This window comes from Leuresthes tenuis, unplaced genomic scaffold, assembly GCF_036924035.1.
Source record: "Leuresthes tenuis unplaced genomic scaffold, fLeuTen1.0.hap1 SCAF_14, whole genome shotgun sequence".
NCBI lineage: Eukaryota > Metazoa > Chordata > Actinopteri > Atheriniformes > Atherinopsidae > Leuresthes > Leuresthes tenuis.
In genome coordinates, this window is record NW_027325368.1 from 3108473 (window position 1) to 3135900 (window position 27428).

Below are 27428 nucleotides of genomic sequence, written 5' to 3' on the forward strand. Positions count from 1 at the left end.
CCCCCTTTCCCCAAAATGCTGCACACTAAAATCCGAAAGCAATGACTTCCAAATCATTTAAACTCAATATTTAGCTGAAAATATCTCGATGACAACAGATCTTCTCTGGACTCACGTTCATTTACAGCAAAAGGAGTTTGATAAGAGTAGAAAACTGCTCTGTGGTTTGACAAATTAGTTTAATTTCTCAGCATGTTTTCTCTGTAAAGCACCTAAATCAAAGATGGCGTTTAAGTGACCTTTGCACTCATGGTCAGTTAAGCTGTGGCGAACGGCCGTCTCTCACAGCACAAACTGGCGTTTGGTTAAACAGACAAAGATAAGTGGAAAAATCGACTCTTTAACACACAGAATCAAACCTTTTTCATTAGGAGGAGGATGATTAAGATGTGGTTTTATCACAGTTGTTGCTCACGAACAGCAGGCTGCATCCCAGACCATGTAAATCTGTTCTGAAGCAGTCGGCTCACACAGCAGCCCTCGGGAAAAACACTTGGCGGTAAAAGAAAAAGATTAACTCAGAGGGTTTCTGCTCCGCCCTGCAATTATTCACACCCTCACACATCCATCATTCACAGGCCGGAGGAATCTCCACGGCTTCTCTTCTTCCTTCGCTTGGAGCAGCAACACTGAGACCAACTTACAGCCATAGTTTAACCTGTTTTTAAGAGTCCTCTGCTGCGTCCAGATCACAGGATGGAGTTTGCTCGTGTGTGTTGTCATGTAGGAAGGGTAAAAAATTGGGTTTAAGCAGTAAGAAGTGGCTGATGGAACAGATAGAATCCAATCTTTGTACGCTTCTGTAGCACATATGTGAGGCATGTGCAGCTCATCTGCTCCAGAGTCCCTCAGCTGGCAGGTTAGTGCTTTGCTTCACCAGCTGATTCACAGCTCAGTGACAGTAAAATACTTCCAAGCTTCACTCGATTCTCTGCTTCACTGCTGCACAAAGATTTAAGAAAACGTTTAACCTCAAAAAGTTCTAAATGTGCAAATAATCGGACTCTGAGGAGGATAATCAACCACTGCGGTATGTGCCTTGGACGGCTCGGTGTGTCATTTACTCTATTTTAACAGACAGCAAACCTTCAGGTTGTGTTTAGGCTCCGACAACAACAAAAGGTCACAGCTGTGGTTTGTCCCCACTGGCCTGCATCCCTGCTGCTGCTGCTGTCACTGAACAGAAAGTCCACTTTCCCTCCCCTGCAGCCAGAGGATGAAACTGCTGACTGTTTCCCTTTCTGAGCAATGAAAAGTAGCAGGAATGGGTCCGCAGCAGTGATACGTCTCTGTGGACAGAACCCAGCTTTGTGCTGCTCGGGGCCTTCTGCGACGGCGATGTGACAAGTTTGCGTTTACGCCTCGCTCTGCGGCACAGACTCTTCCCACCGACCAGCATCCTGCCACACAAAGGACTTGTTGTGTCACAGAAGGACAAAGGCAAACCAGACCAGAGGATGACTGGGAACATGTGGGGAGGGACTGCAAGCACAGGGCGGCCGGTTTTCCACTGAATGTTCGGGTCTAAAACCTCTTCAGCAGCTCAGCGTGACACAGAAACCAGGTTAAAGGCAGAGATCCAGTGTTTACAAGCTGGACAGGAGGCGGGAGCAGTTAAAGCTGTGTTTATATGACATCACAGGATGGTTTTCAGGACATTGCACAAGGCTGCGGGGACACCTTTCTGCCGCCGCTGCACTGTGAATAAAACCTCCTCTGCAGACTTTAAGGTTTCCAGCTGCCATCACGTTCAGGAGAATAAGGAAACCGGGCTGCTGCAGATGTGCCGTTTTTAATGAGAACAACATAATTCTGGGTAAACTTTGGTAACAATCAAACCTGGAAGCTTTAGTGCACCTGTTTGTTTGTCATTTGCAGCGATAGATCTCGGCTCTCTAAAGATTTTCAACAGAACTTGAGTCAGGATTCACTGCAGGCTAGTTTAAAAAACACATTTTGTCTTTTTAAGCCAGTTTTTGGTGCTGAAATACATAAAACTTCTGACTGGGTAACAGTTTGATTCTCAAATTACTTGGTAATCATTTGATTCAATGAAGTCCTCTAAAGATGAAGACAAAGTGTTTTACCTTAATAACTAAGACTTTACTTTACTTTGTTTTATCACTTCCCAAAGTGCTCCACTTTGGCTTCCTCTGCCTAAAGGACATAATCAGGGAAAGACTGCTTTATTTCTGAATATCTTTGCAAACATTAGTTTAGTCTTTTTCAGTCTTTTTAATGCATCCTTCCCAGATGGATTCAGGTCAGCCTGGAGCTCTTTAGGTGTCCTGGATGCCGTTTGATCTCCAATCAGCTCCAAACGTCAGAGAAATCTGCGTCTGAGTGCCACTTTGAAGCATCCTCACCATTATCTGAACCTGCTCGATACCTTTATGAGCTGTTAAAACAGGGATTTCATCTTTACTGACTGCCTTGCTGCATCTGGAAATGTTTTTCCTCATTTGTCTGCATCATCGTGAGAAAGAGACTGGAAGTAATTGGTCACTTTTTCACGCAGTAACATCATCATTTACTGCTTCATTTGGATCATGTGCAGACTATCGTTTTGTTTGAAGGGATAATAAAATACAAAAACTTAAGTTTGACATTCCATTATCTGCTTAATTCACAATTATCTCTGAGGATATTCTGAATTAAACTGTAAGATGGTGTGTCTTCAGTATAATTTGAGCTGCTTCTCTCCAATGATGGAGCTCCAATTCAAAGAAATGGCAGAGAATTCTAGCAATCCATGTTTTTTTTATTAATTTGCTAATCAATCAATCAACTTTTATTGATATAGCACATTTAAAAAAAAACACAGGGGAAACCAAAGCGCTTTACATCGAGACATTGGTTTAAGATTAAGATAAAAGGCATAAAAACACAAACAAAAACAAGCTGACTGCGAGTGCTTTTTAGGGAATGACAGACAAAAAAAGGTAAGTTAAATTATAATAAACTAATAATGAAAGCAAAGCAGCAGTTAACTTTCTGCTGCTTTCTCATAAAGCCTATCAGCGTGTGTTTAAGGGGCCACGTGCGTCTCATTATCTCCACTGCGTCTGAAACAAGGCTGTAACACTGGCAGCTGACCCCCCCCCCCACACCTGACACCTCTCAAGTTAGAGGGTTTCCTTACACTACTTTGGAGCTTCTGAACGCTTTAGCTGAAATATGGGAGCTTTTAAAGTGGAGCACATCAGTCCAGCTGTGAGGTCTTTCCACCGGCTGCCGGTCCATCAGAGGATAGACTTTAAAGTTCTGATGCTGGTCCATAAAGCTCTGATTGGACCAAAATACATCAGTGACCTCCTGACCCACTATGAACCTCCCAGACCCCTCAGGTCATCTGGATCCGGTTCTTTATCAGTTCCCAGAGTCAGAACCAGACCTGGAGAAGCTGCATTCAGCTTCTATGCTCCACATGTCTGGAACAAACTCCCAGAAAGCCTCAGATCAGCTGAAACTCTCAGTATTTAAGTCCAGGTTGAAGAAACATCTATTTTCAGCTGCATTTGAATAAGCTTGAGTTTCAAAACGGATCATATTTTATCTCCTGATTTTATCTTTCATATATATCATTTTTTCTGATTTTATCTATTGTTCTTATTTCCTTCTTTTGTTAAAATTTTAAATCATGCTTTTTATTTCTTCTGTTTTAATGTCTCTGTAAAGCACTTTGAATCACCTTGTTGTTGAATTGTTCTATAAAATAAACTTGCCTTGCCTTAATCAGTGAATCTGTAACATCAACACCATAAAGTCAGTTGTTTAGATTTACCTTTAGCTGATTCTAAAAGGTAAATACAGTTCATTTAATGAGGTTTTTGTGGCATCTGAAGGAAAACAGAAGGAAAGCTGCTGCGATCCTTCAGTCTTCAAGCAGAGGTCGAGCAGAGATATAACTGGACTGATATATTTCCAGGTTATAACAAGGTGGCAGCCACATGCGATCCATTCAATCTGCCATTTTCCCACTTTAACCTGGGATTGAGGATATCTCGATGACCACGAACCCACCGGTTCCCCCACAGTCAAACCCAACAAGGTCTCCTGTATCCGCTCTTTGCTAAATCGGGAGCCAAATATTATCATTTCAAAAATATCAGAATGACGTTTTTGAAGTTGGATGAAACAATGGCGCCACAGCGGATGTGAAAGTTGTCCTGTGAAAATCAAAGGAAGGAAGGATGTGAGGAAGGGAAGCAGCAGAGAGGGGATGGAGATAGTATGGACTGTGTGTGTGGAGGCATGACATCCTCAGAGGTGCAGCCAAAGAGCCCATGAGACCTGAAACTTGATCAAAGGGTTTGGCTCAGCGCAGGGGAGCGATTAAACAAGCTAAAGACCACAGAGTTTACTCAAAGGGCCAGTTGCATGTCTCAGTCTCACCTCTAACCACAGAGGAAGAGATATCCTGGATGGGAACCATTGGGAAAAAGCGGAGACTTTAAAGTTTGCCTCGTTTGATTAAACCTCAGCTTTTTAATTGATTAATTGCACCAAAACAGAAGGATTGAAACGGGGATCACGCACCTGATCAGGACGCACTGGTTCTGCAGCGTCTTCCACAGCGAGCGGTAGCACTCGTTGGCGATGGCGAAGATGTGCGGGGAGATTTCACCGAGGTGGTGGCGGCTGTACAGGTCCACGGCCGGTCGGTCGTACAGGCCGGGCAGCAGCTGGTAGGGGTTCACCGCTGCCAGGATGGAGCCGATGTACGTCTGCGTAGCAGCAAAGACAACGAAGAAAGAAAGAAAGAAAGGCGGGAAAAATCCATTTAGAGCAAAGAAATGATGGAAATCTCACATAATTTTTATTCCAAAAGTGTCAAATAATCTCTGAACCTTTGCCTCATTACTCATCATCTAATTTATGATGATCAGGTGGAGCCATGAGATCCTCATTCAGATCCAGCTGAACAGTTCACCCCAAAGGCTCTTTTCCCAGTTCTCCAGAAAGCTCAGCAGCTCAGCCACATTTGACATTTTGCTTTTCTCTTCACAAACAGCAGCTTTTTCCAAACCAGCTTCAGGTTTCAGAGTTCAAAGCAAAACAAACCAAACTGCTGAAATAGAAGCTCGTGAAGCCAAAAGACATCTTGGCTGCAGCTCCAGCGCCGCGGTGGTGGTGACTAATGCATAAATAGGCAGGGAAAAAAAGGGCAGCACACATCACTGTGCATCTGGGAGAGAAAAGGCTGGATAACGCTGCTGCTGGCTTCCATCTGAAAGGTTTCAGCAGAATCTTCTGGGTTTGAAAGTTGTCAGAAATGCACAAACACTCGAGAGGCATTGAGCTGCAGCTTAAGAACTGTGTCTGCTGCTTGGTGCTGGGCGGGTTGATCAAATCGCCTCTAAAACCAGCTGCTTTAACTGAATGGCATCAAAAATAAGGAACCAGACCTCCTGTTCTGAGTCCTACAAAAGCTGTAACATCCCACAGGTTCTTCTGCCAGTCTTTAACTGATTAGTCACACAGAAAGTCCTCCACTTGAACTGTTTTAACCCATCTGTCCATGCAGCTTTGCAGCTTTGCAGCTTTGCAGCTCATCCCTATGCCAACTCCTCCACTTCAAACTGATGCTGACTTCATCAACGCCATGTCTGCAGTCGCTGATGCTGCTCCGCTTTCTGCAGAGCTGGAAACAAACTGCAGATTATAATTTGGGACTGAATGGACTGAAAAGCGGTTGCCTGCTTTGTTTCCAGAAATTCAGAAACGAGAAAGAGCAAATGTTTGACTTAACTTACCTTTTAAACTGTGCATAAACACCCAAAACACACACTTACTGCCATGTAAGACAGGTAGTTTGCAGCTTTCCCACTCCTCTAATTATATTAAGTTTCCAAAAGGGTTTTCAACAGTAATCACAAAGATTTGAGGCTGGAATTTGAAACAAAGGGAACATTTTTGTCTGTGCACCGTGATCTAAAAGTGAAAATCTCATTACAGCCGAGCACTCTGTTCCCATGACTGCACATTAGGTCGAGTCTGCTACCTCGAGGAGAAGAAGAACGCATTAGGAAACAAGGGAAGGTGCCGAACATCTGTTTTCTGCAGCCACTCGACTCTCTTTCAGCTGTAAATCTGACACAGGAAAACATCTGAGAGCAAACAGGGCTGTCACTCCTCCGTCAGTCACACTCACATTGCACCGGCACGTATCTTTTCCACATCTTTCTTTCTCCTCCTCTTGCTTGTTTGGATAAAGTTGGACATTTTTCTTGAAGCTCTCTCGCTGTTTATTATTATTTCATTACCTATAATACAGTTAGTCAAACTGGGATCCAACTTTATTGCATTAGAGTGGAACTTGGAAGCAGACGCTCACTAAAACAAGCACATGAATTAAAAACAGAGGACTCCTTCTTATTATTATGGCGGTCAATCAGACGAAAACACTGTTGGCTCGGGACGAAAAAGAAAAGGCTAAACAGCACTTTTTAACGCCATGCCTGAGGTGAAACCATGTTCAGCTCAAATTACAGCCATAATAGCAACAGTTTGGTTAATGGCCGTACCGATGCACAGGGGAGGGAAAGCATACCATATCCCAGGTTTCAGCAGAGTTGGACAGCTTGTTGTGGCTTTAAGAAGAAAAAAGCCGGATGGAAACACTTACGGGGAGTTCCTCAGGAATGAAGACAATAGCTTCTGACTCCCTGATTGTTTATTTTCCAGAGACCAATTATCAGAAATCCCTCAAAGCTGTTAGTAAAATAAATACCAGGGAACGCCAAGCAAGTGGGCATAGCTATAGCTGCATTACAGCCTTTAAGTGAGATCACTCAATGGTTGGAAAACAGCTTTATTTTCCTAAAATATGTCATGAAAACATTCAACTTTCACCCAGTGCCTTGTGCCATGAGTAGAAGCCCCAGTAGAGTCTACTGTAACCTGCAAATGTAACAGATGCAGTATATCCACGAGCCACAGGTTGTAATACTTTAGCCGTGGTAGCAAACGTTAGATAGAAGCATTGGGATGTGTTTTGAAAGAAAACCGCATGAGGAAGGGAGTGTCCAAATAAATATAAATCCCTGCAGATCTGACGAGGGCCCGTGCAGCCAATCAGGTTACACCTTTTAGCCTTGACGCTTGTGCAGATTAACTGGGACTACTTATTTTTTCAGGCTCTGTAATTTACACCTCAGTCGGGGAAGAGAGGAGCTAAACAGCCTCGGAGACTCTCACACTGAGCTTCAGTTAAACAAAAGTACAGGAGTATTTTAGCACATAATAATAAGATGGAGATGCTAAGGCTAATATGCTAAGCTGGACAGGTTAATATCTGCTAAGGCTAAGGCTAATATGCTAAGCTGGACAGGCTAATATCTTGTTCCTTTCTCACTTTTTCTGTCTGGTATCCTGAGCTTTAACAACTCTTCCCTCCCACCCTTCAGACACATCCTGTGTGGAGTCAACTTCCACTTGGACTCTCCTCCTGTCCAAACATCTTCATCGCCTGCACCTCGCTGCTCATTAAACCCGTCACAGTTTCAGCATCCTACTGACTGACTGACCTACATTCAGCCTGAATGCAAAATCATTTGAATGGCAGTTGGAGCTGCATGATTTACATGGCAAATACTGCCCCAGACCGACGTTCATGAGCAAATCAGAGCAAGCGGGGGATGGGATCTTCCTCATCTCTGAGAAGCAGCTGGATGTAAACACTGCGGCAGGTGAAGCAGTCAGTTTAAAGGCATAAAGCAGAGCCGTCTGTCCTCTGCAGGGAGTGTAAACAGTTTACAGTTGCACTGATCTCTGGCTCTGAGGCTCACGTGCGACTCGCTGCTCCTTGTGTAAACGTCTTTGCAGATGCTTATGTGGGGTCATGCAATGTTTGGGAGTTTTACTCAAAAGTATTTGGTGAAAAGAGAAAAAAAAAAAACATCCTGTGGCTCAAAATGTTTCCTTTGTGACAGATGTTTGAGGCAATTCTGCACATTTGGCTTCTAAACAGCTGGATAATCATACTTTGGGTTTTTCTTGTATCTTTAGCATGCAATAATGTGATAATATCAACAATAAAGTGCGTGTGTTGTTAATAAAATAACCCCAAATGCCCACAGGATATGGCTCCATCGTGCCTCTCAGGTGGTTAATACATTACTGTAAAATAAAGCCAATAAAATGTAGAACTGAAGGTCAGTTGTCAAGATATCAGTATTGCATTCCCTATGATCAGATTGCTGGAGGTCAATAATTCCACAGTTAAAAATGTGTTGTCCAATCAGAAGGATGGATGTGTTGGGCCTGACACTGTTGTCCAATCAGAAGGATGGATGTGTTGGGCCTGACACTGTTGTCCAATCAGAAGGAGGGATGTGTTGGGCCTGATACTGTTGTCCAATCAGAAGGATGGATGTGTTGGGCCTGACACTGTTGTCCAATCAGAAGGAGGGATGTGTTGGGCCTGACACTGTTGTCCAATCAGAAGGATGGAAGGATCAAAACTAATCTTTGGACTGTAGATCTAAAAAGAAAGCAGTGAAAGCATCATCACCGTCCTTTCTGATGCTACAACTACCTGTTGGACTGTGGTCAACTCACTCGACATAGTAAAAATTTTACCGCTTTGATCTTTTACAAACCGTGGATACGTACAAGCTCGACCTTGTCCGACCCCGTGAGTAGTTCATGGATGCAATAAAGACCTATAACTGTGTCCAAAGAGCATGTGATCTGCAGGGGTTGTGAGAGAATCTGTAAGTAATGCAGTAAAAATTATCCATGAGCCATGATGCAACCATCCCTTAAGGTGATGGTGGTGTTTTAAAACCACATTTTACCCCTAACCATGATTTCTGTCCAACCCAAACCAAGTGATGCCGTTGTCTGGTAAAGTTCTCTTATGGTACCCACTGAAGAGAAAAAACACAGTTGTCATATCCTGTGGTTAAAAGTGCAGCGTTAAGCGTGCATCTTCCATCCTCATGAAGAGGATTTTGTGGCTTATTAAAGGAAACAGTTACCGGGGGATTCAGGACGCAGATGCAGGGTCGTGTGGTTCAAGATGGTTTTATTTAAATAACCAAACACAACAGATCACGGCACTGCAGGGCGATCTCCCGCAGCGCAAAAGAAACTGGCTATAAAACGCCTAAGCGCTCTCCTCTGTATCTATGGTGGAGAAGGAAAGTTACAAAACATAAAGTCTCTCCAAACTGGGAGGAAAACAGAAAAGCTATGAAGACTTTAACAAAGCAAAGTCACGCTCTCAAAATGGGGCGGAATAAATCAAAGGCGCACTCTTAATAAAACCGAGGCTCTATGAAACTTTAGCGATAACGAAATGTTCTCCTTTAACGGAGGCGACTATGACAGGTAACAACGAAAAATCACTCCTAGAAAGTGGAGGAAAAACAAAGCTGTGAAACTTACCGTTACAATAAATAACTAAGGTTATGGTACAAGGATAAATTACAAAATAAGACAGCACTGCAGGAGAGTCGCTCACTGCAGGCTTGAGGAATCTGTGGGTTCAAGACAAGGCAGGTGGCTGGTAATGAAGCTTAAAATGAGACAACATACTGGTGACGAGACAAGGGAAACGCAGACTATTTGAACACATGAGGGACCAAGGGGGAACAGGTGGAAACACCTGGGAATCAGGGAAGACAATGAGACGCATGACACGGGAGGAAGGGCAAGATACCTGAAAGGAGAGGAGAAGGTGAGTGATTCTTCAAAATAAAACAGGAAATGACGAGACATGGAACGGAAAATAAACCGAACTTTGTTCAGAGATGGAAAAGCCCCTCTGCTGCCTCCGGGTCATACATAAGGCCATGAACGGTTCCTAACAAACCCAGTCTTCAGATGAGGTTCAACAGAAAAGAAACGCCTGACCTGCTCCTCTACCTTCATGAAAACATGATCAGGAAAGTCCCATCTGCTTCAGCACCAGCCTGAGGCGAAACGGTGGCAGACGGGGGTTCACAGGACATTCAGTGTCGTAAAACTAAAAAAAAAAGGCTTTGGGCAGAGTTGTGTCTGACCTTAACTGGATGAATTGATAGCATTTGCACTCAGTCACACCCCTTGTTGGTCTGTCCTCGTAACGGTTTCCTTGGCAGCATCCTGGCCGAGAGTTAACTGACTGTGACTCTCATCACTGACCCAAATCCCCCCCCAAAGGCTCCAGGCCTGGTGTCAGATACTCTGAGCTGCATAACCGAGGTGATGCAAGAGATGACAAACAGTTCAAGTGGGTAAACTGCACCAAACACCCCAGTTACAGGTCAGCAGCTGGAAAAGGGGGAAAGCTGAGTAGCTGAAACTGTTTTTGACACTTTGTAAGAGGACATGTAACAAAGTGTGGCTTTCTGAGTCCTGCCTCATGGAAAATAAGGGGTGAGACGGGGTGAGACTCGTCATCATCCAGCTGACCAAATGCTGCGAGCGGCTCTGTTTCAGACAAAGAGTAACACTCTGGTCCAGACAGGAGACAAACCTCTGGCCTCCTGGGTAACTTCAGCTGTACTTTCATCCCTTTTGACTTCCTCGTGCTCACTTTACTGCCTCCTAAAATAATCCTTCAACCCAGTCTTAGGACAAAATGTCACAGCAGTCTATTCATTTGTGTTTTCCCTGTTTTTTTGAGCTACCGGACACAGAAATATTCCCACAGAGGAACACTCACTCCAATAGTCATAAATCGAATGTTCCATCACATATAACGGGGGGAGGGGGGGCACTATAATGATGACTGCCAAGAAGAAGAGCAAAGCCAAAGAGCCAAGCTTTTGCTGCAGTTTTACACAAGGCAGGCATTAAAAACAACATGGTTTAGGTTAGGAAAACACAATATCTCATTAAAACAGACACTGTAATTACTTAAAATATCTTTCCCTGGATTATTGGCTGCAGAGAGCTCAACTAAAGGAAACGAAATGAAGCACGCATCTCAGTGAAATACATAACCATTAAAGTCGTGCTGGGTGGCACAAAGAGATTCAGATTCCATGTTTATTTTTCAGGTTTATCAGCATCTAATCTGAATAAACCAAAGCGTAAAGATATTTCATTTCACAATATCTTTGGGAATTAGCACGATGGGATTGGTCAGGAGTAGCATGTTGTAGCAGTGTTGGCTGGCCTGTTTCATGACCTTAAACCATAGATCTGAGCTCTTGAACACAGTTTTCTCTTTTTCAGTGTGTCGATTTGCATGAAAATAGCAGCAGAAAATGACACAGTCTCATGGTTTTCCATCATAGCTGCCACAGAAGCAGAAAAGTCAACCTTACGGCAGTAGCTTTTTATACTTTATTCCCTTTTAAACGTCACTTTCACTGAGTTTTTATGATGAGAAAAAGAAAAGGACAAAGTTATCATTTCCTACAGAGATTCCAACTGAGATAGATTTGGTTTTATGTCACCATAAGCCAAGAATCTGCCGCCGATCACACAACACCAACCACTTTCAGTTAAACTAAAGAAAGAAATCCGAATGGTGAGTGTCTGAAACCCAGGGTATAACTTTAATGTTTGATTATTCCTTTTAACTGATAACAGCCACCGATAAATGGCAGAAATCTGTGCAGAATCCGACCAGAACAAAGCTTTTGTTTCATAGGGGCTAGAATAAGTTGGAGCAACAGCAGAGTGACTTTCTGTTTATAGAAAGGCGTCAGTGGCTGCTGACGGTGTAACTGTAGAGCAGAGGGAGGCATGCATGCAGCCAGACCCGTCCAGAAAATCAGATCTCTGGGGCAGAGCCAGATAAATGCGCTGTGAGGGAAATGAAGACCAGATGGAGAAAAAATCCAGCGGGATCAGAGGAAAAGAGGCGGCCAACCTGCCCGATCGACGGCAGGAAATGTAAAAGACGTGGGAGTGCAAAGTGCTGCAGTCGGCGTGTCACCGTAGAAATTCCTGCACTTGGCGATTAGTTTGAGTTTAATATCGCTGTTGATGGACATGTGTGAAAATCAGGCCGTTCAGAAGAGAAGAACAGTTATTTTCTGAGGGATTCCCGTTTCTGTTTGGCAGAATCTATCTATCCATCCACTTTCTATACTCGCTTAATCCAACTCAGGGTCGCGGATGGGCCTATCCCAGCTGGGCGAGAGGCGGCGTAGATCCTGGACGGGTCACAGGGAGGGTCATAGAGAGAAACAACCTGCTTACACTCACTTCTTTGGTCAATTTAGACCCACCAATTTTATCCAAGACCAGGTGACCTTATCTCTGCTGATACGTTGCTTCCGTGACACACATCCTGGAGAAAACCCCGGCGGTTTTCCACAGAATCGGCTCATACTTGGGCAGTTTCAGAGAAAAACTTGATTTTATTTCACTGACTGGAGTTCTTCCTCATGATGTACACGATTATGTATGTGTTAAATATGTGTTAAACACCCAATTTGGTGTTTTAGAGCCAAATAAAAGTGAATGAATCGATGTGCTGCTATGAGTTCTTACCTGTGTCCACCTGTGGGAAACACTGTGGTCTTTAATCAACTTATATATACTATATACTATACTATATATATGTAGTATTAAACTGGATTTTAATACTTTAACAGCATTGAACTGAACTGAATTATAACTGGATGGAACTGGACCACGATTATCTGGATTAACGAAGGATTACAACTTGATTGAATTGGATTCTAATTGTATTTAATCTGATAAGCTTTTAATTGTACTTGAATTTAACTCGTTTACTTTCACGTAAATCTACCAAGACATGACCTGCTTGGTGCTTTATAAATAAACTGAATTGATCTGAAACAATCAGACTATTCGAGTGTAAAATATTGACATTTTTTCTGCGACGGTGGGTAAAATAAGATTGAAAATGAACCAGAACTCTGTAATAAACCACAATTTTAATGCAACAATGGTTTGATTTCTAACACGAAAGCAAACACGTTGCCTCATTTAGTATAATTAGGCTGTTTATACCTGTTTTAAAGTCCCAAAACAATAAGAAGTCTCAGATTTTAAAGTTTGATCAAAGCTGAAAGCAATCCGTCCACCAGATTCCAGATAAATCTGTTTTTCCTGTCAGCAAGATTACTCAACAAAGAACAGATGGATGGAAGTTCTGCCAAGGTGCAATTAGCAAACCAAATATGCTAAAAAAAATGGTAAAAGATCCTTAAAATCCCACACGTCACGCCAAGGAATGAACGCAACGATTAGCCTCGTGTTATTAAAACCTGCACCACCTGTGGTCCAAATCAACAGCCCAGTTCATCTACAGCCTAAAGGAATAAAGTGTGAAGCTTCACATCTCTTCACATCTGACAGTAATCAGGACTTTGAGCCGAACGACAGCTCCGGCTTAAACCTCTGAAATGAGAATGCATGTCCCACACTCTGCTTTTAAAAAGGTCTGAAGTGGATTTGCGTTTTTTCGGTGTGTCTAAAGGAACGAGGGAATGAGATTTAACTCCAAAACCACCAGATACCAGCACCAGATGCAACACTGGGGGGAAATAATGGTGCATGGAGCGAATGGCTGTCGAAACAAAGACTTTGTGAAGAGAAAACATGACTAAATCATCCGAGTTTCTCAGCTGTTATGACAGGATGAGCTGAATTTGGATTTCACAGCATCTTAAAGCCAAAGTTTGGCTGCTTTGCTTGTTGGAACGTTAACCATTCGTGAGCTGAGGTTTGTCCAGTTGTACTTAGGAGTTCTCAGCATTCCAGGTCGCTGCCGCCCACATTCATCCTCGCAGTTATGATTTCGGAGCTCGTGAAAGTGGAGCAGCCGCTGCCTGTTGCCGTCCGTCTGTCACTATGCCGACAGCAGACACGGCGACTTGTTAAAACAAGCTGAGCCAGTCGTGGGACAGATTCTGCTTCTTGCTCACACCCCTCAGGTTGGAACAAATGGGGATTTTCTTTGTTTTTTCTCCATTAACCTCCATCAATCATGACTCATTATCGTTATTCTAATCGATTACATTTATAGGTAACGAACAAATGCTTTTCAGACAGACTCCTCCGATCTTTGTGCCTGTTTGGATCTCCATTAGCTTCATGGCTAATCTTGCTTGAGATGCGTCTCCCTCCACCGTCTTTGACTAATATCTGTTGTCAGGAATGTTTCTGTCAGCATGAAAAAGTGTGCTTGAGAGCGTCTAATCTGGTGTCTGGGAGGACTACCAACTCTTAAACTCGGGCATATAACAACCATGTCACTTTTCTGGAGTCCACCCACGCCTGAAATATATAATTGCTTTGGTATTTTCAGCATATTCTCATCAGCAGTTCTATAGTTCACTTAACTTAAGAAACAAGCTAATTCTCTACCAGTACTTTGTTCAATCTGACTTCTTATTGGCATTTTCTTGGATTTTTTTCCGAGTTTGAATCCATTATTGGATGGAAGACAACATTCAAACTCACTAAAACATAAAAAAACTTGTAAGATTGGTTAAACTTTGCCCGAATATGGAATAACTCTGAAAGGGGAACTCTGTTATTTTTAAACCTTATTTAGGGCATTAAATACGTTCATCTGCTCACCGAGAACAGTTTGGTGAAAGTTGGCGTCCTTCAGAAGATATTTAGATAACTGGAGATCCATATAACGGAGTGAACGGGGCTTAGAGGATGCAGCCTCTAAATAAGGCATTATCTGTCTTTATTTCACCAATACTTTAAGAAGAATGAATGAATGAACGTGTGCTATAGCTCTGTTAGCTCATAGCTGCTGTTATGTGGCTACTTGCAGCTATAGGAGAGCTAACGGAGGGATTTCTACACAGGCACTCTACTGGGACCACTTCATTTTTAGCCTCAAAAAACTTAAACAAAACACAGAGGAAAGCCAGGCTTTATCGAGCCAATATGGGATGAAAGAATTACAAAGAAAAGTTGGATTTTACATCATTGTTTGCAGTGTGTTGTTCTGGTCTAATTCACCACCAACTGCCTGAAGTCTAACTGCAGATAATAGAAATTTAAGCGTTCGGTCAGCTCTAGTTTGGTGTCTGGTAGTCTGACTGTACGGCCTCTCATAATCACAAGCTCAGAGGATTACAGAGCGTAACAGGTGTCAAAAGGGACAATTGCATGGTCGCTCAAAGGGGGTGAGACTCAGAATGACTGCTGTGAACAGAGCTGTACAAACATGACTGAAAAAGGAACGGTTGTTCTGCTTCTCTGTGGTATTTTCACCAGCATGTCACAGTGATTTCATTAAAGCTTCTGGAAATGATGTCAGCATGTGGAAAAAAGGGCATAATGTGCCTCCTTACAGTCTGCTACGTCTCGTATTTCACAGAAAAGGGATCAAGTGCACAAGCATATTTTAGATTTCCCAAATTCCTACTTAATCAAGGATTCTCAGTGCCTGTGGGAACTTTGTAGAAGACATTTTTTCTGTAGGAAACGTTCCTTTAGTGTTTCAGATTGCCCCCTCTCCTCGAATGTGCAGATAAATATTATTAGTGCCTTAAAAAATGTACAGATCATGTTAACTGACAGCTGACTCTCACATGTTGGTCTGAATTCTTGATTTGTTTTAGCCATTTTAACTGAATCTTTAGACCCAGATCAATAGATTTGAACAGAGGAGCTTGTGAGAAGAAGTGTCTGACTACTATTAAAAAGGAGTAAACTGAATAAAAAACAACCTTAAAGTAAATAAATGTGAATAAATATGTCAAAATGCTGCTGTGGGAAAGAAATAGTTGATATTTCCAGTAAAATTTGTCTTTTTGAGGTTGTTTTGCATCTCTTTGTAAGAGTTCACTTCAAATAAATGTCAAATAAAGTGTTAGTGAAATATGTCTCCTTTAATCTTATGCATCCACGATTCAGAAAACAAGATAAAACAGCAGCAAATGTTCCTCTTTGTGCCACTTTCTCATGAAATCCCAAGCAAGAGTCGCCACTGTTCCCATCTGCTTCAAAAAGATGAGCCCAAACATTTCACTGAGGCTCTTTAAGGCTCATCTTACAGCTGTTCGCCACCGTTTACATGTCTAATTATGCAAATCACGAAGACAGTCTCTGCAAATCAAGCAGTAGTTAAGTCAAAATATCTGATGAGGTGATACTCAGTGCGGTTAAATAATCGAATTAATGGCTAAATTACAATAAAATTAGTTATTCAGCTCATTTAGACACCTTAATCTGACAAAATATCGGATCGGGTTACTCGCGATCGAATTAAGACCCCGAGATAACTCGATCCAAACACACTGAACGTGCCTGGAGACGAGCGAGCGTTCTGCGCATGCTCCAGATTTTTCCCGCGATCGTCACCCGGAAGTGGAAGGAGACGATATTACTGTTGTTGTCGTCAGAAAGAAAGAAACAACGCGATGGAGAATGCGCCGTTGTGCATCGTCTGTGCCATAACCAGCTCACCACAGATGGAGAGGGACGCAGCTTCATCTCGCTCTGCGTTCGCCATCTTTCTGAATGCCTGAGTTTGTTGTTGTTGGCGGTGAAGACGTCAACAGGAAGTGGCTCTATTAGCGATAGCTGAAATGGGGACAGCGCCACCTATCGTACCGGGGTATGACATGCTTTGTGCCAGTGATTCCATTCATTCACCGCCATATATCCAAGGATAATTACCCTCAGGTAAGGAGCAGAACCCAACTGTAGCTATAATCCAGTTAATCTCAGCATGTGGACCCACTGACTGTCTTCAGAGAGTTAGTTTTTCGTACTTTAGCTTCAGATCAGGAGTCGAATCCTTCAGTTTTAACCCAAAACTGAGGCATGCACTTTGGTTAACATTGTGTGCACCCCTAAAAACAAAGAGTTACTAAAAAGTACGATTTGGAAAAGAGTGAGTAACCAAACAAATGATCTGGCAAAGAACAAATAAAAGTAAAAGTGAAATGGGGACAGCGCCACCTATCGTACCGGGGTGTGACATGCTTTGTGCCAGTGATTCCAATCATTCACCGCCATATATCCAAGGATAATTACCCTCAGATAATGAGCATAACTCAACTGTAGCTATAATCCAGTTAATCTCATCATGTAGACCCACTGACTGTTCTCCTTTATACATACATGTAAAATATGGGATTCAAAAGGCCGGAATGTGTGGAGTTGTTGATTTGATGGACCCCCTGCTGAGGAGAGGAGGTGTTGACGCTGAAATGGTATCTGTGTCGGTTTGTAGAGAGATGTAGGAGTTCACAGAACAGGGCTGACGGGTCAGAAAAACAGCGTGAGACAGAAAAATGAGAGAACTTGTATGTCAGTGTGAACGAAAGAGGGAACATGGGGCACGGATCAAGTCTTGAGTTTCCTGAGTGAGAGACAGCAAGAAAAAGCAAAAAAATGGAGCATCTGTGTGTGTGCTTCCACTGGAATCTGCAAAGGAGACGAGAGAGGCCACCGGTCGACAGCACAGCTGCTTGCAATCACAGCAGTGAAAGGTTGTGCACACTCACAGAAGTCTGGTAGCCTCCAGGCTAAATTCCCAGTTCAACTATGTAATGCAAATGCTAAAGCGAAGAAGCTTCGGTTTAACGACATCTCCAGAAAACTCCTCAGAAACAAGCCAAGCCAAACACTTCAGGACCCGAGCTCCAAAGATGATTAGAAGAAAACTATTCAAAGGAAAGCTAAATACCAACAAAGGCACCGAAAGACTTGGCCGATGGGGTCAAATTTCAACGTTTTAGCAGCAAAAAATGCGTTTTCAATCAACATTCTTCATTCTAGAAATGACTGAAAAATACCTTTAAAAGGTTTTTGTTGGCGCAGTTATTGGCTTATCAGAGATTTCACGACATACTCCACTTAAAGCTAAAATGTAAACTTTAAGCCTAAAAGCCAATGGCCACCAAACAGGTGAGAGACCTGCTCTAAAGCCAGTGCTTTTCCCTTGTGGGATGGATGCATAGCAGATGATATCAGACAAATATTCCTGTTTTAAATCATTTAAATGTTGTATTTATGCCAGCGCTCTCCATTAAAGCTACACACTGGAACTTTAAAGAGGAATGAAATGAGTAACCCATCATATTAAATACCACCTTAAAAAGAATGAGGGAGGGCTGCACACATGAAATAACACAGCACCTTGTAAACAGCTGTTTTAGTGGACTAAACTCTAAATTCCCTCAAAGGTCACCAGGGCCCCTTTAAGGAATTCTGGGGCCCCGGCGATCTGATGAATCTGACTTCATATATTATCTCTACACCTGAGCTTTCCCCCTTTTTCACTCCTGAGGCTTTTTAAGGAACACGACACTGCCTTCAGCGGCAGGAACATGACCTGAACCGGGCCTGCAGAGTTGATGTAAATCACCAGTTTAAACCAAGAACACTTGCATTTTATCTTAAAAAAAACACCATCAGTAAATCTGGATTAGATTAGATTATTGGATAGACTCTTTAAACCACACTTTGTTATCTGTAAAATCAGCTAAACTGAGCAGCTAAATATGAAAAGAGTGGGCCATTTCATAGCTTTTTTGGGGAGTTTTTGTTGTGCAGTACAGTGCAAAGCATTTTTGAAAGAGCCAAGAAGGGGGACCATTGTGAAGAAAAAGCATTTTAAAGTGCCAAAGACTTTAATCAGGTCTGAAAACTTCTCTTCTACCAAGGGAACAGTAAAACTAAAACATTCTGGAGGGTTTTGTTGAAGTTTAAGCCCATAAAGGTGGACTTAAACATTCAGACAGCATTTATTTGTTTAAACCAAGAACACTTGCATTTTATCTTATAAAAACACCAGACTTGATCAGTAAATCTGGATTAGATTAGATTATTGGATAGACTCTTTAAACCACACTTTGTTATCTGTAAAACCAGCTAAGCTGAGCAGCTAAATATGAAAAGTGGGCCATTTCCTAGCTTTTTTGGGGAGTTTTTGTTGTGCAGGACAGTGCAAAGCATTTTTGAAAGAGCCAAGAAGGGGGACCATTGTGAAGAAAAAGCATTTTAAAGTGCCAAAGACTTTAATCAGGTCTGAAAACTTCTCTTCTACCAAGGGAACAGTAAAACTAAGACATTCTGGTGGGGTTTTGTTGAAGTTTAAGCCCATAAAGGTGGACTTAAACATTCAGACAGCATTTATTTGTTTAAACCAAGAACACTTGCATTTTATCTTAAAAAAACACCAGACTTTATAGGTAAATCTGGATTAGATTAGATTATTGGATGGACTCTTTAAACCACACTTTGTGATCTGTAAAATCAGCTAAACCGAGCAGCTAAATATGAAAAGAGTGGGCCATTTCCTAGCTTTTTTGTTGTGTAGTTCATCTTCGTTTCATACAGAAAAGCATAAACTCCCAGTTTGCTTTTTGGCACAGTTAATGCACTCACCGACTTATCCAAACTTCTTCCACTTCCACTGACTACTGAGTCAGGATTAGTGAGGGTGCTTGTTAGATGAGTCTTAATTTTTCCACTTAAACTCATCATTATACCTGCTTTACATCAGAGGCTGCTGCTGCTTCTTTTTCTGGCTTCAGTAGCGTGTTCGTAGCCCTTCCCTCTGGTTTACCACGACCCACTTCACCAAACCCTCCCCTTTAATTTTCCCCTCTTTGCAGCTCCTGGCCTAAAAAGAAAAAAAAAAGCCCCATCAGACGGGAGATGTGGCGGCTGTGATGAATTGATTGGATAATTTCGACCATACGGGCGCACTCAAATGTCATTAAAGTAACGAGATGGCATTTGTCAGAGGTTACCTCAGCTGATGTGAGCGAGGAGCACAAAGCTGCCTTTGTCACCGGCTTGTTTTGTTGGAAAAATTGCCGGGTCAGATTTGCTCATCAATCCATGAGTGAAAAGTAGGACAGCTATGGGTGGGAGATCTTTGACCCACAGTTTCAGGGGTTTCTTTACTCCGAGTGACGCCAGCAGCTTGCTGTTTGGATCCGGGCAGCGTGGGATATGGATATTTCAGGACCCTCAATACATAACATTTCAGATATCACAGGGAAAAACTGCTCATTGTTCCTGTTAACATGACCTGAACCAGGACCCCCGAGCTCCCACTAAACCCCCGACTGAAGCCAGTGCTGGAGCACGGTCCTTTAAAAGAAAGGGAAAGCCAAACGGACTCTAATCGCACCCCCCCTCACTTGGCAGCTCGCTGCTGCTGGCTGCAGAACAGGGAAACTCTGCTAAAGAATCAGCCAGGACTCAAAGCACCTGTGCCTTTCATCACCTGGTCAACGCTGCTGTGGTGGAAACACCAGAAACAAGCTAAAGACTAAAGACTAAATAATTAAAAACATTCATCTTTCACGGTTCTGTTCAAGTACTGTGCCAAAATACTCTTTTAATAACAGAGAAATGAAACTAAATTCCTCCTGAAATAATCTATCCTGCAGATCGTAAGCAAAGCTGACCAAGAAAGTGGTGATTAAACGCTAGATTACACTAGAAAGCGTTTAAATATGAACTTTTTCTCTTTGAAAGAGCCAAGAAGGGGGACCATTGTGAAGAAAAAGCATTTTAAAGTGCCAAAAACTTTAATCAGGTCTGAAAACTTCTCTTCTACCATGGGAACAGTAAAACTGAAACTTTCTGGAGGGTTTTCTTGAAGTTTAAGCCCATAAGGGTGGATTTAAACATTCAGTCAGCATTTATTTGCCTTTGTTGTGCATCTCAGTCCTGTTTGTAAGGTACGGTGGAGGAATGAGGGGTTCAGCCTGCTTGTTTAATGCTCTTTAAATTCAAAGTGTGTCCTTTTTAAATGTGATAATATCAGCTAAAACAAGCCAGTTTAACCCCCCCACACTGCTCAGAACCGGTCCAGTAACTACAGGAAGGGATGGCATTGAGTCTGTGCCGGACCGCAGTTTATGATCATTAAAACTTTCTGAGTTAATTAAATTAGTGCAACATTTTGACTGGAGCTCATGCAACAGCCCCACTCAGCAGGACTGAGCTGGCAGCTGTCCCACCTCCACTGTAAAGTCTCTTTGGGTCGTTGCCGTCAGTTTCAGAGCCTCCACGTGAAAAGCAGCGTGTAGCGTGCTGTTTCTGTACACTTTGTTAGGTTGTGGACTTAAATCAGCCAATTTAAACACACCTTTCGGTCGTTTTTAAAGTGATTTTCTCATTTTGGGCCCAAGGCAGTTTCAGTATGTATCGGTTTGTAATGACTCAGAGACGCAAATGTTTCTGACAGCTTGTCCACATGGAACATCAGTGCAATCCCTGCACACCCACAGGTCTCTGACAGCCATGTACAGAACACTGAGAAGCTCTGACTGTGCAGTTTAGCCTTTGCAGAACCTTCCAGAAGGATAAAGATCTCTTTCACATCCCTGTTTCTGGCCATCAGCTCAGAGCAGAGACAAGCCGTCTCACCTCCACTTATCAGCCTGCGTGCAGACGGTTATCACTGCTGTTATGCAACAGTTGAGCAACTTCTGCCTTTCATGGGATATTCCTGAGCTGCGAAGTGAAGCCTGACAAAGACCTGCCAACGCACTCTCTGATAAATGCAGAAACAAACGAGTTTTGTTTGGGTTTTTCAGGTCAGAGGCTCAGGTTTCTTTTCCCGTAAACGCCTCAAGCTCCTCATGTCAAACACCTGAGACGCTTCTGTAAACCCAAGAGGGAAAACGGCGTTGGTCAGCTGACTTACATAGATGAGTTTCTGCTGGTAACGCAGGGAGAGGTTGTGCATGATGGCGCCGTCGTGGAGGTCCTCGAGCGTCGCCATGTCCTCCACCCCGTCGATGCTGCTCTGGTGCATGGGCTGCACTTTCTGCCAGGTGAGAGCATTCTGCTTGTAGGTGTAAACCTGGAACACAACACAGAACATTTGGAGATATTGAAGATTTATTCACCTAAAATCAACTTTAACCTCAATCAGAGCATTTCCTGAGTTTTGTGGGGTGAAGGAAAACATTCAGCCTGACACCACGGCAGTTTCCTGAGGAGCCGTTTGCTCTAGAGTTGGTCCACTTCCTGTCTAAGTCGGGTCCAGATGTGGACATCAGGCTGACAGCTCTGAGCCACAGCTTTTGCATTTTTATTTTCAGATTTCATTGTTGACAGCCTGAAACAGGCCAGAACAGATAAAACACCACCAGGCCACAGTAATCTGAGAACCAATCGGCCTTTTTAAAGTACAAAACAAGTCACAAGTGACATTCTTTGAAATTTAGCTTATGAAAAGATTAATTTGCCCCGGTTACCACACTTATTAGGGACAAACTGCAAGGAATCAAATCCTCAAATTCCAAGAACACATAGCAAACATTGCAAGCATTTGCAGCGCATATTTTTAAGTTAAAAGAAACTGAACCACAACAGGAAATGTTCACAAAAACAGCCACTTTTTTTACTATAAAATGCTTGATATGTCAGGGGTTAAAATTAACATCTCAGTGGTTGTTTTGGTGTGATTTACTGCAGGTTGAGGAGACTTTAACAGTCCTAAAGATGGGTATCTGAACTGCTGATGTAAGTAATGTCCGTGCTGATAGATTTTATCTCATGTTACCAGAGGAGTGTGAAGGGTGGCAGGAAGGTCTGCTGAGACAGACAGAACACGTTCAGAGCAGGAATGTAGTGTTCTGTTAAAGGTCAGAAACGGTTCATGTCCTCAAATAAAGAAACCAGAAACATCTGCGGTCAGTGCTGGAAAAGCAGCAGAAACACAGCTGTGATACTACAGTTGTTGATGAGGCATTAAGCATCTTTATTGTCTTTATTATCAGTCTTTCTTTCAAGAACTAAACTAAAGACGTGAGAGAATACAAAGCAAAGAAAGAAAGAAAAAGACAGGAAGGGAATGACAGAAGCTTGTGTTTCATGCTCTGCGCAGGTGACATATGGCGGATGGGAGGCTGTTAGGAGCTGGATGCCATCAGCAAACGTCTGCCTGTCGTCTGTCTGAGGACAAAGCCCAGACTCTGAAAGCCCAGACTCTTAAAGCCCAGACTCTTAAAGCCCAGACTCTGAAAGCCCAGACTCTTAAAGCCCAGACTCTCTGGGAAGAATCTATTCTACGACTGATAATTGATGTGCACATTCATTCATAGTCAAAGCCTTTTATTAACAGATGTTTAATACACAGTTTTACAGAAAACTGAGCGGATCTGACCTTAAAATCTACCTGAAATGTGACCAAGAAGCTGGAACTTGTTCGTATAATTGAGTTTTTTGCTGGAGCAGCTGATCAGTGTTCTGCAGGACGTCTGCAGGCTCACTTGGTTCTGCTCAGAACAAAGATCCTTCCCTGCATCACAGTGAATCTCTGAGCAGATGCAGCTCACCTCGTATATTTCCTCACGTTTGAAGACTTTGTTGCTGAAGATGATTAGGAGCTGGATGCCATCAGCAAACCTGTCGTCTGTCTGAGGACAAAGCCCAGACTCTTAAAGCCCAGACTCTGAAAGCCCAGACTCTTTGGGAAGAATCTATTCTACGACTGATAATTAATGTGCACATTCATTCATAGTCAAAGCCTTTTATTAACAGATGTTTAACACACACTTTTTATGACACTTTTACAGAAAACTGAGCGGATCTGACCTTAAAATCTACCTGAAATGTGACCAAGAAGCTGGAACTTGTTCGTATAATTGAGTTTTTTGCTGGATACATGCAGCTGATCAGTGTTCTGCAGGACGTCTGCAGGCTCACTTGGTTCTGCTCAGAACAAAGATCCTTCCCTGCATCACAGTGAATCTCTGAGCAGATGCGGCTCACCTCGTATATTTCCTCCCTTCTGAAGACTTTGTTGCTGGAGATGTTCTCCTCTGGCAGCAGATATCATTAAACTACAGCGAGGTATTACTCCACCACACTTCAGCCAGGTTGGCAGCCAAACCTTGTGCTGCCTCAGCCTTTTCCTTTTCCACAGACAGCAACATCACAAAGACTATTCAGTCTCCCTCCGAACAGAACAGGGCTGCCATTTCCCAGATATTTCAGTAGTTTCTAATCTTTGGCTGTGAAACACTGTGAGCTTGAAACCCGCTGGCAGAAACTGTGTGAGCTCAGCTATTGCAGTTTCCTAACGTTTGGCTTTCTCGCTCCATTTGTGGTGCAACTTTCTTCTTCTGGCTGTGACTGACAATCTGTTTTCCACATAAACGACGTCGGACACGACTTAAAACACACACAATGAACTCAGAGGCTGCCTGGAGCTGCTTGGTGACCAGCTGTGGTCGATCGGCCCTTCCTGAAGAAAGCCAGCGTCTGTCTGAGGAGTCATTCACTTCTGACCCTGAACCCCCCCCCCACACACACCCGCTTGCACATTAACACCCAAAATGCCCCCCAGCATCCTGCCAGACTTCATTTCTCACATTCCTCCCGCAGTGACGCTTCAGGGAAGCTTTTCTTTCACATTTAAAATGATGCGTTCGCTGCCTGCCGTCCCGACATCTTTTAAAGAAAGGCAGCAATGCCTGAAAATGAAACCTAAACAGACTGAAAAGCAAGTTTTCCTGGTTGTCTTCAGGTTAGAGCTTTTAAAGTATGTCTTGACAAAGTGAAGAACTCACCCTGGACTGGAACTCTTTAAAGAACAAACTGTTTACATTCACTGTAAGACGAACCGTTACAGGAACAAAACCGTCCTGTTAAACTTGTTCAGTGGAGACTCTATTTACAGTCACCGGTCAAACATGTGCAGCAAGTCCTGACATATAAGGATGTGTTACCAACTGTTAACACATCCTCACCTATTTGGACATCATTCAGGCAGAAAAAAGGCTCCTAACTCAAGGGATGAACCAGTGTTGTGTCGACACAGAACAGACAACTTAGCAAAGAAGCCATTTTAAACTGGATCTTTAGGCACTTTGTCACAAAGACACATCATTTGTTCCCATTTCTTTAGCTGCATCTATGAAAAACAGCAAAGAAAACACAGTTTGACAGACAGAAAATAGGATTTCTGCAGCAACAAGGTGATTCCCAAAGAGCTATTAGCTGAAAACTTGGCATATCTCAGCATGGTGTGCAGTGTGTCCTTAAAACATTTGAGGAAACTGGACAAGTGGAGGACAAAAGAAGAAGTGTCAGGCCTAAAAAACTATCTCCAGCAGATGAACAGGATCTGAAAGTGATGTCCTTAAGAAAGAGGAAAAAATCCAGCTGTGACCTGACAGGACCTGAGAGATGCATCTGGACCTTCAGCTGATCCATCTACTGTTGGCCCAAGCCTCATCAGAAATGGGCTCCATGGAAGGGTGGCTGTCAAGAAGCCGTTCTTAAGGAAGGGAAACAGGGAGAAAAGGCTGAGCTGTGCCAAATGACACAAGAAGTGGACTGAAAATCAGTGGCAACAGGTCTTATGGAGGGATGAATCCTCCCCAGAGCCCGGACCTCAACATTATTGAAGCAGTGTGGGATCATCTGACAGAGAACGGAACAAAAGGCAGCCCACATCCAAAGAAGAGCTTTGGGATGTCCTTCAAGAAGCCTGGAGAACTATTCCTGAAGACTCCTTAAAGAAATGACAGAAAGCTTGTCTCAGAGGGTTCAGGCTGTGTTGGAGAATAAAGGAGCTCAGACCAGATATTCACTTTAAAGCTCAGTGTCACAGGCTGTGTAACTCAGACTTCCACCAAACCAAAAGCTTCCAATCCAGTTCATCTTAACTGTGTTGAAGGGGATAAAGGTAAGTTTTTACATATCAAAATGGACAAACAGTTCCCTATCAGCAGGATATGTGGAGAAAAAGAGCAGCTGACACAAATCTGGATGAACAAAGTTCCTGCATTAGAAGAGGCCCAAACCTGAAAAATAGCCACAAAATGCTGCAGCTTTCCATGTCTCACTCCAGTAATCGTAGAATTAGAGCTCAGCAGGCCTGAGCACAGGTTGCCCTCAAACCTAATCAGGTTTCTAATTAGTCCATTTGTGTTTGGAGGGAAGAAGAGAGCCCCTGCCTCAAAAACACAGCCACGGGGGCCAAGTGCTAAGCCAAGTGACAGATGCTTACAGGAATAAATCTGTGTGCAACAAAGCCTTCCGACAGCATCGGTGTAGGCTGAGGAGGGGCTGGGCAGTTAGCTGTGGTCAACAGGCTCCACTCCTGGATCAGTCAGGATAAACTTTGCTGCTCTTCCTCGTAGGGATCAGAAAAGTGAATTCATGTTGCATTCAGATCCTGAACTGTCCATTACTGGTATTTCCTAACAGAAACATTTAGATTACCAACGTTTATCAGCATGTGTTGAATGACCCGATGTTTCCAAAACTGTACACACTGCGGTTTTATGATGGTTACGGTTACATCTCAACAGTGTTTGGTCTCGAGTCTGATTGTCCTACGCATCAGGAGTCGTTTCTGTGATGTAAATAGTAGATTTAAAGCTCCTCTTCTGATTTAAGGTGATTTAAGGCTCCGAAGTCTGTCTACTGTCAGGTTACATCCTGAGGATTCAGGACGCAGATGCAGGGTCGTGGTTACAAGATGGTTTTATTATAACAAACACAGCTTAGTAACACGAGATTAGGGATTTTTCAAAATAAAACAGGAAATGACGAGAAAAGACATGAAACGGAAAATAAACCGTGACATCTACAGGCTTTTAAAGGACTGCTGTAGATGTGAAAACCATCCTTTGTGTCTCCAGGAGGGATAAATGTTGGTGTGCAGTTGAAATAGAAAAGTTACCAGATCTGTCATCTCATCTTCTTTGGGCCTCAGTGACCAGATCGGTAGCAGTTTGCATTACACCTTGGAAAAAAACCCAGACCTCGCCTGAAACTCCCTCAGGTGTGTTAGCATCAGAAAACCAAATGGAGGCTAATTGCTTCAATAACATTTAACGATCACGCTGTCTTTATGCCAGTAATCAGGATGTCAGAGAGGAGGAATGAAACTCCTCGTTAGAAGGAAACTGAGCCCCTCGCTGTCCCCCCGGCTGTCAGAGAGGTGAACAGGTAACCCTCCCCTCGCCTCGAGCCTCCACCTCCTCTCCATCTCGATCAAAAGCAGCAGCTGCTCTTTGAATCCCCATTCATGTCCTGCTGCATTGTGCTGCAGTGAGTGAAGGAGGAGGAGACGTCTGCGCCGTCAAAACCTCTGAAACCCGAGCAAGACGAGAGAAACCCTACGACCCTCGCCAGCTAACACATCCACTCAGACACATTCACACCAACATTTACCTGTAATTCAACCACTGAGAGCCACTTACAGCCGCGCTGCATCCTTAGAGCGCAGTGAGGGACATCACAGATGCTGTTATGGTGAAAGATTCACCTGGAATTTAGCATTAAAGTCATCCACGCATTAGTTAGTAAGAAATGGCCAGATGGTGGTTTTAAAAAAGGTGGAATTATACGGATTACACAGTGATTAAAGCTCAACATTAAAGCCACTGACAGGTCAAGTGAAGGATGGCTATTTAGCAACCTTTGCTCCATCAAAGGTTGCTAGAAACTTGGGTGTCATGATTGATGACCAACTAACCTTCATAGATGACGTTACCTCGGTTGCTCGTTCGTGCCGCTTTGCATTACTGAACATAAGAAAGATCAGA

At 43.1% G+C, this 27428-nt stretch overlaps 1 protein-coding gene across 1 annotated transcript in view; it reads right to left on the minus strand.

Moving 5' to 3' along the window:
• Positions 1 to 27428, minus strand: part of myo10 (myosin X) — a 204754-nt gene that overhangs the window by 128934 nt on the left and 48392 nt on the right. The window contains exons 3-4 of the mRNA XM_072363296.1: positions 21563 to 21721; positions 4540 to 4727 (exon numbers count right to left, since the gene is read on the minus strand). Coding sequence (XP_072219397.1) covers positions 4540 to 4727; positions 21563 to 21721 — 347 coding nt within the window. The remainder of the gene's footprint in view (positions 1 to 4539; positions 4728 to 21562; positions 21722 to 27428) is intronic.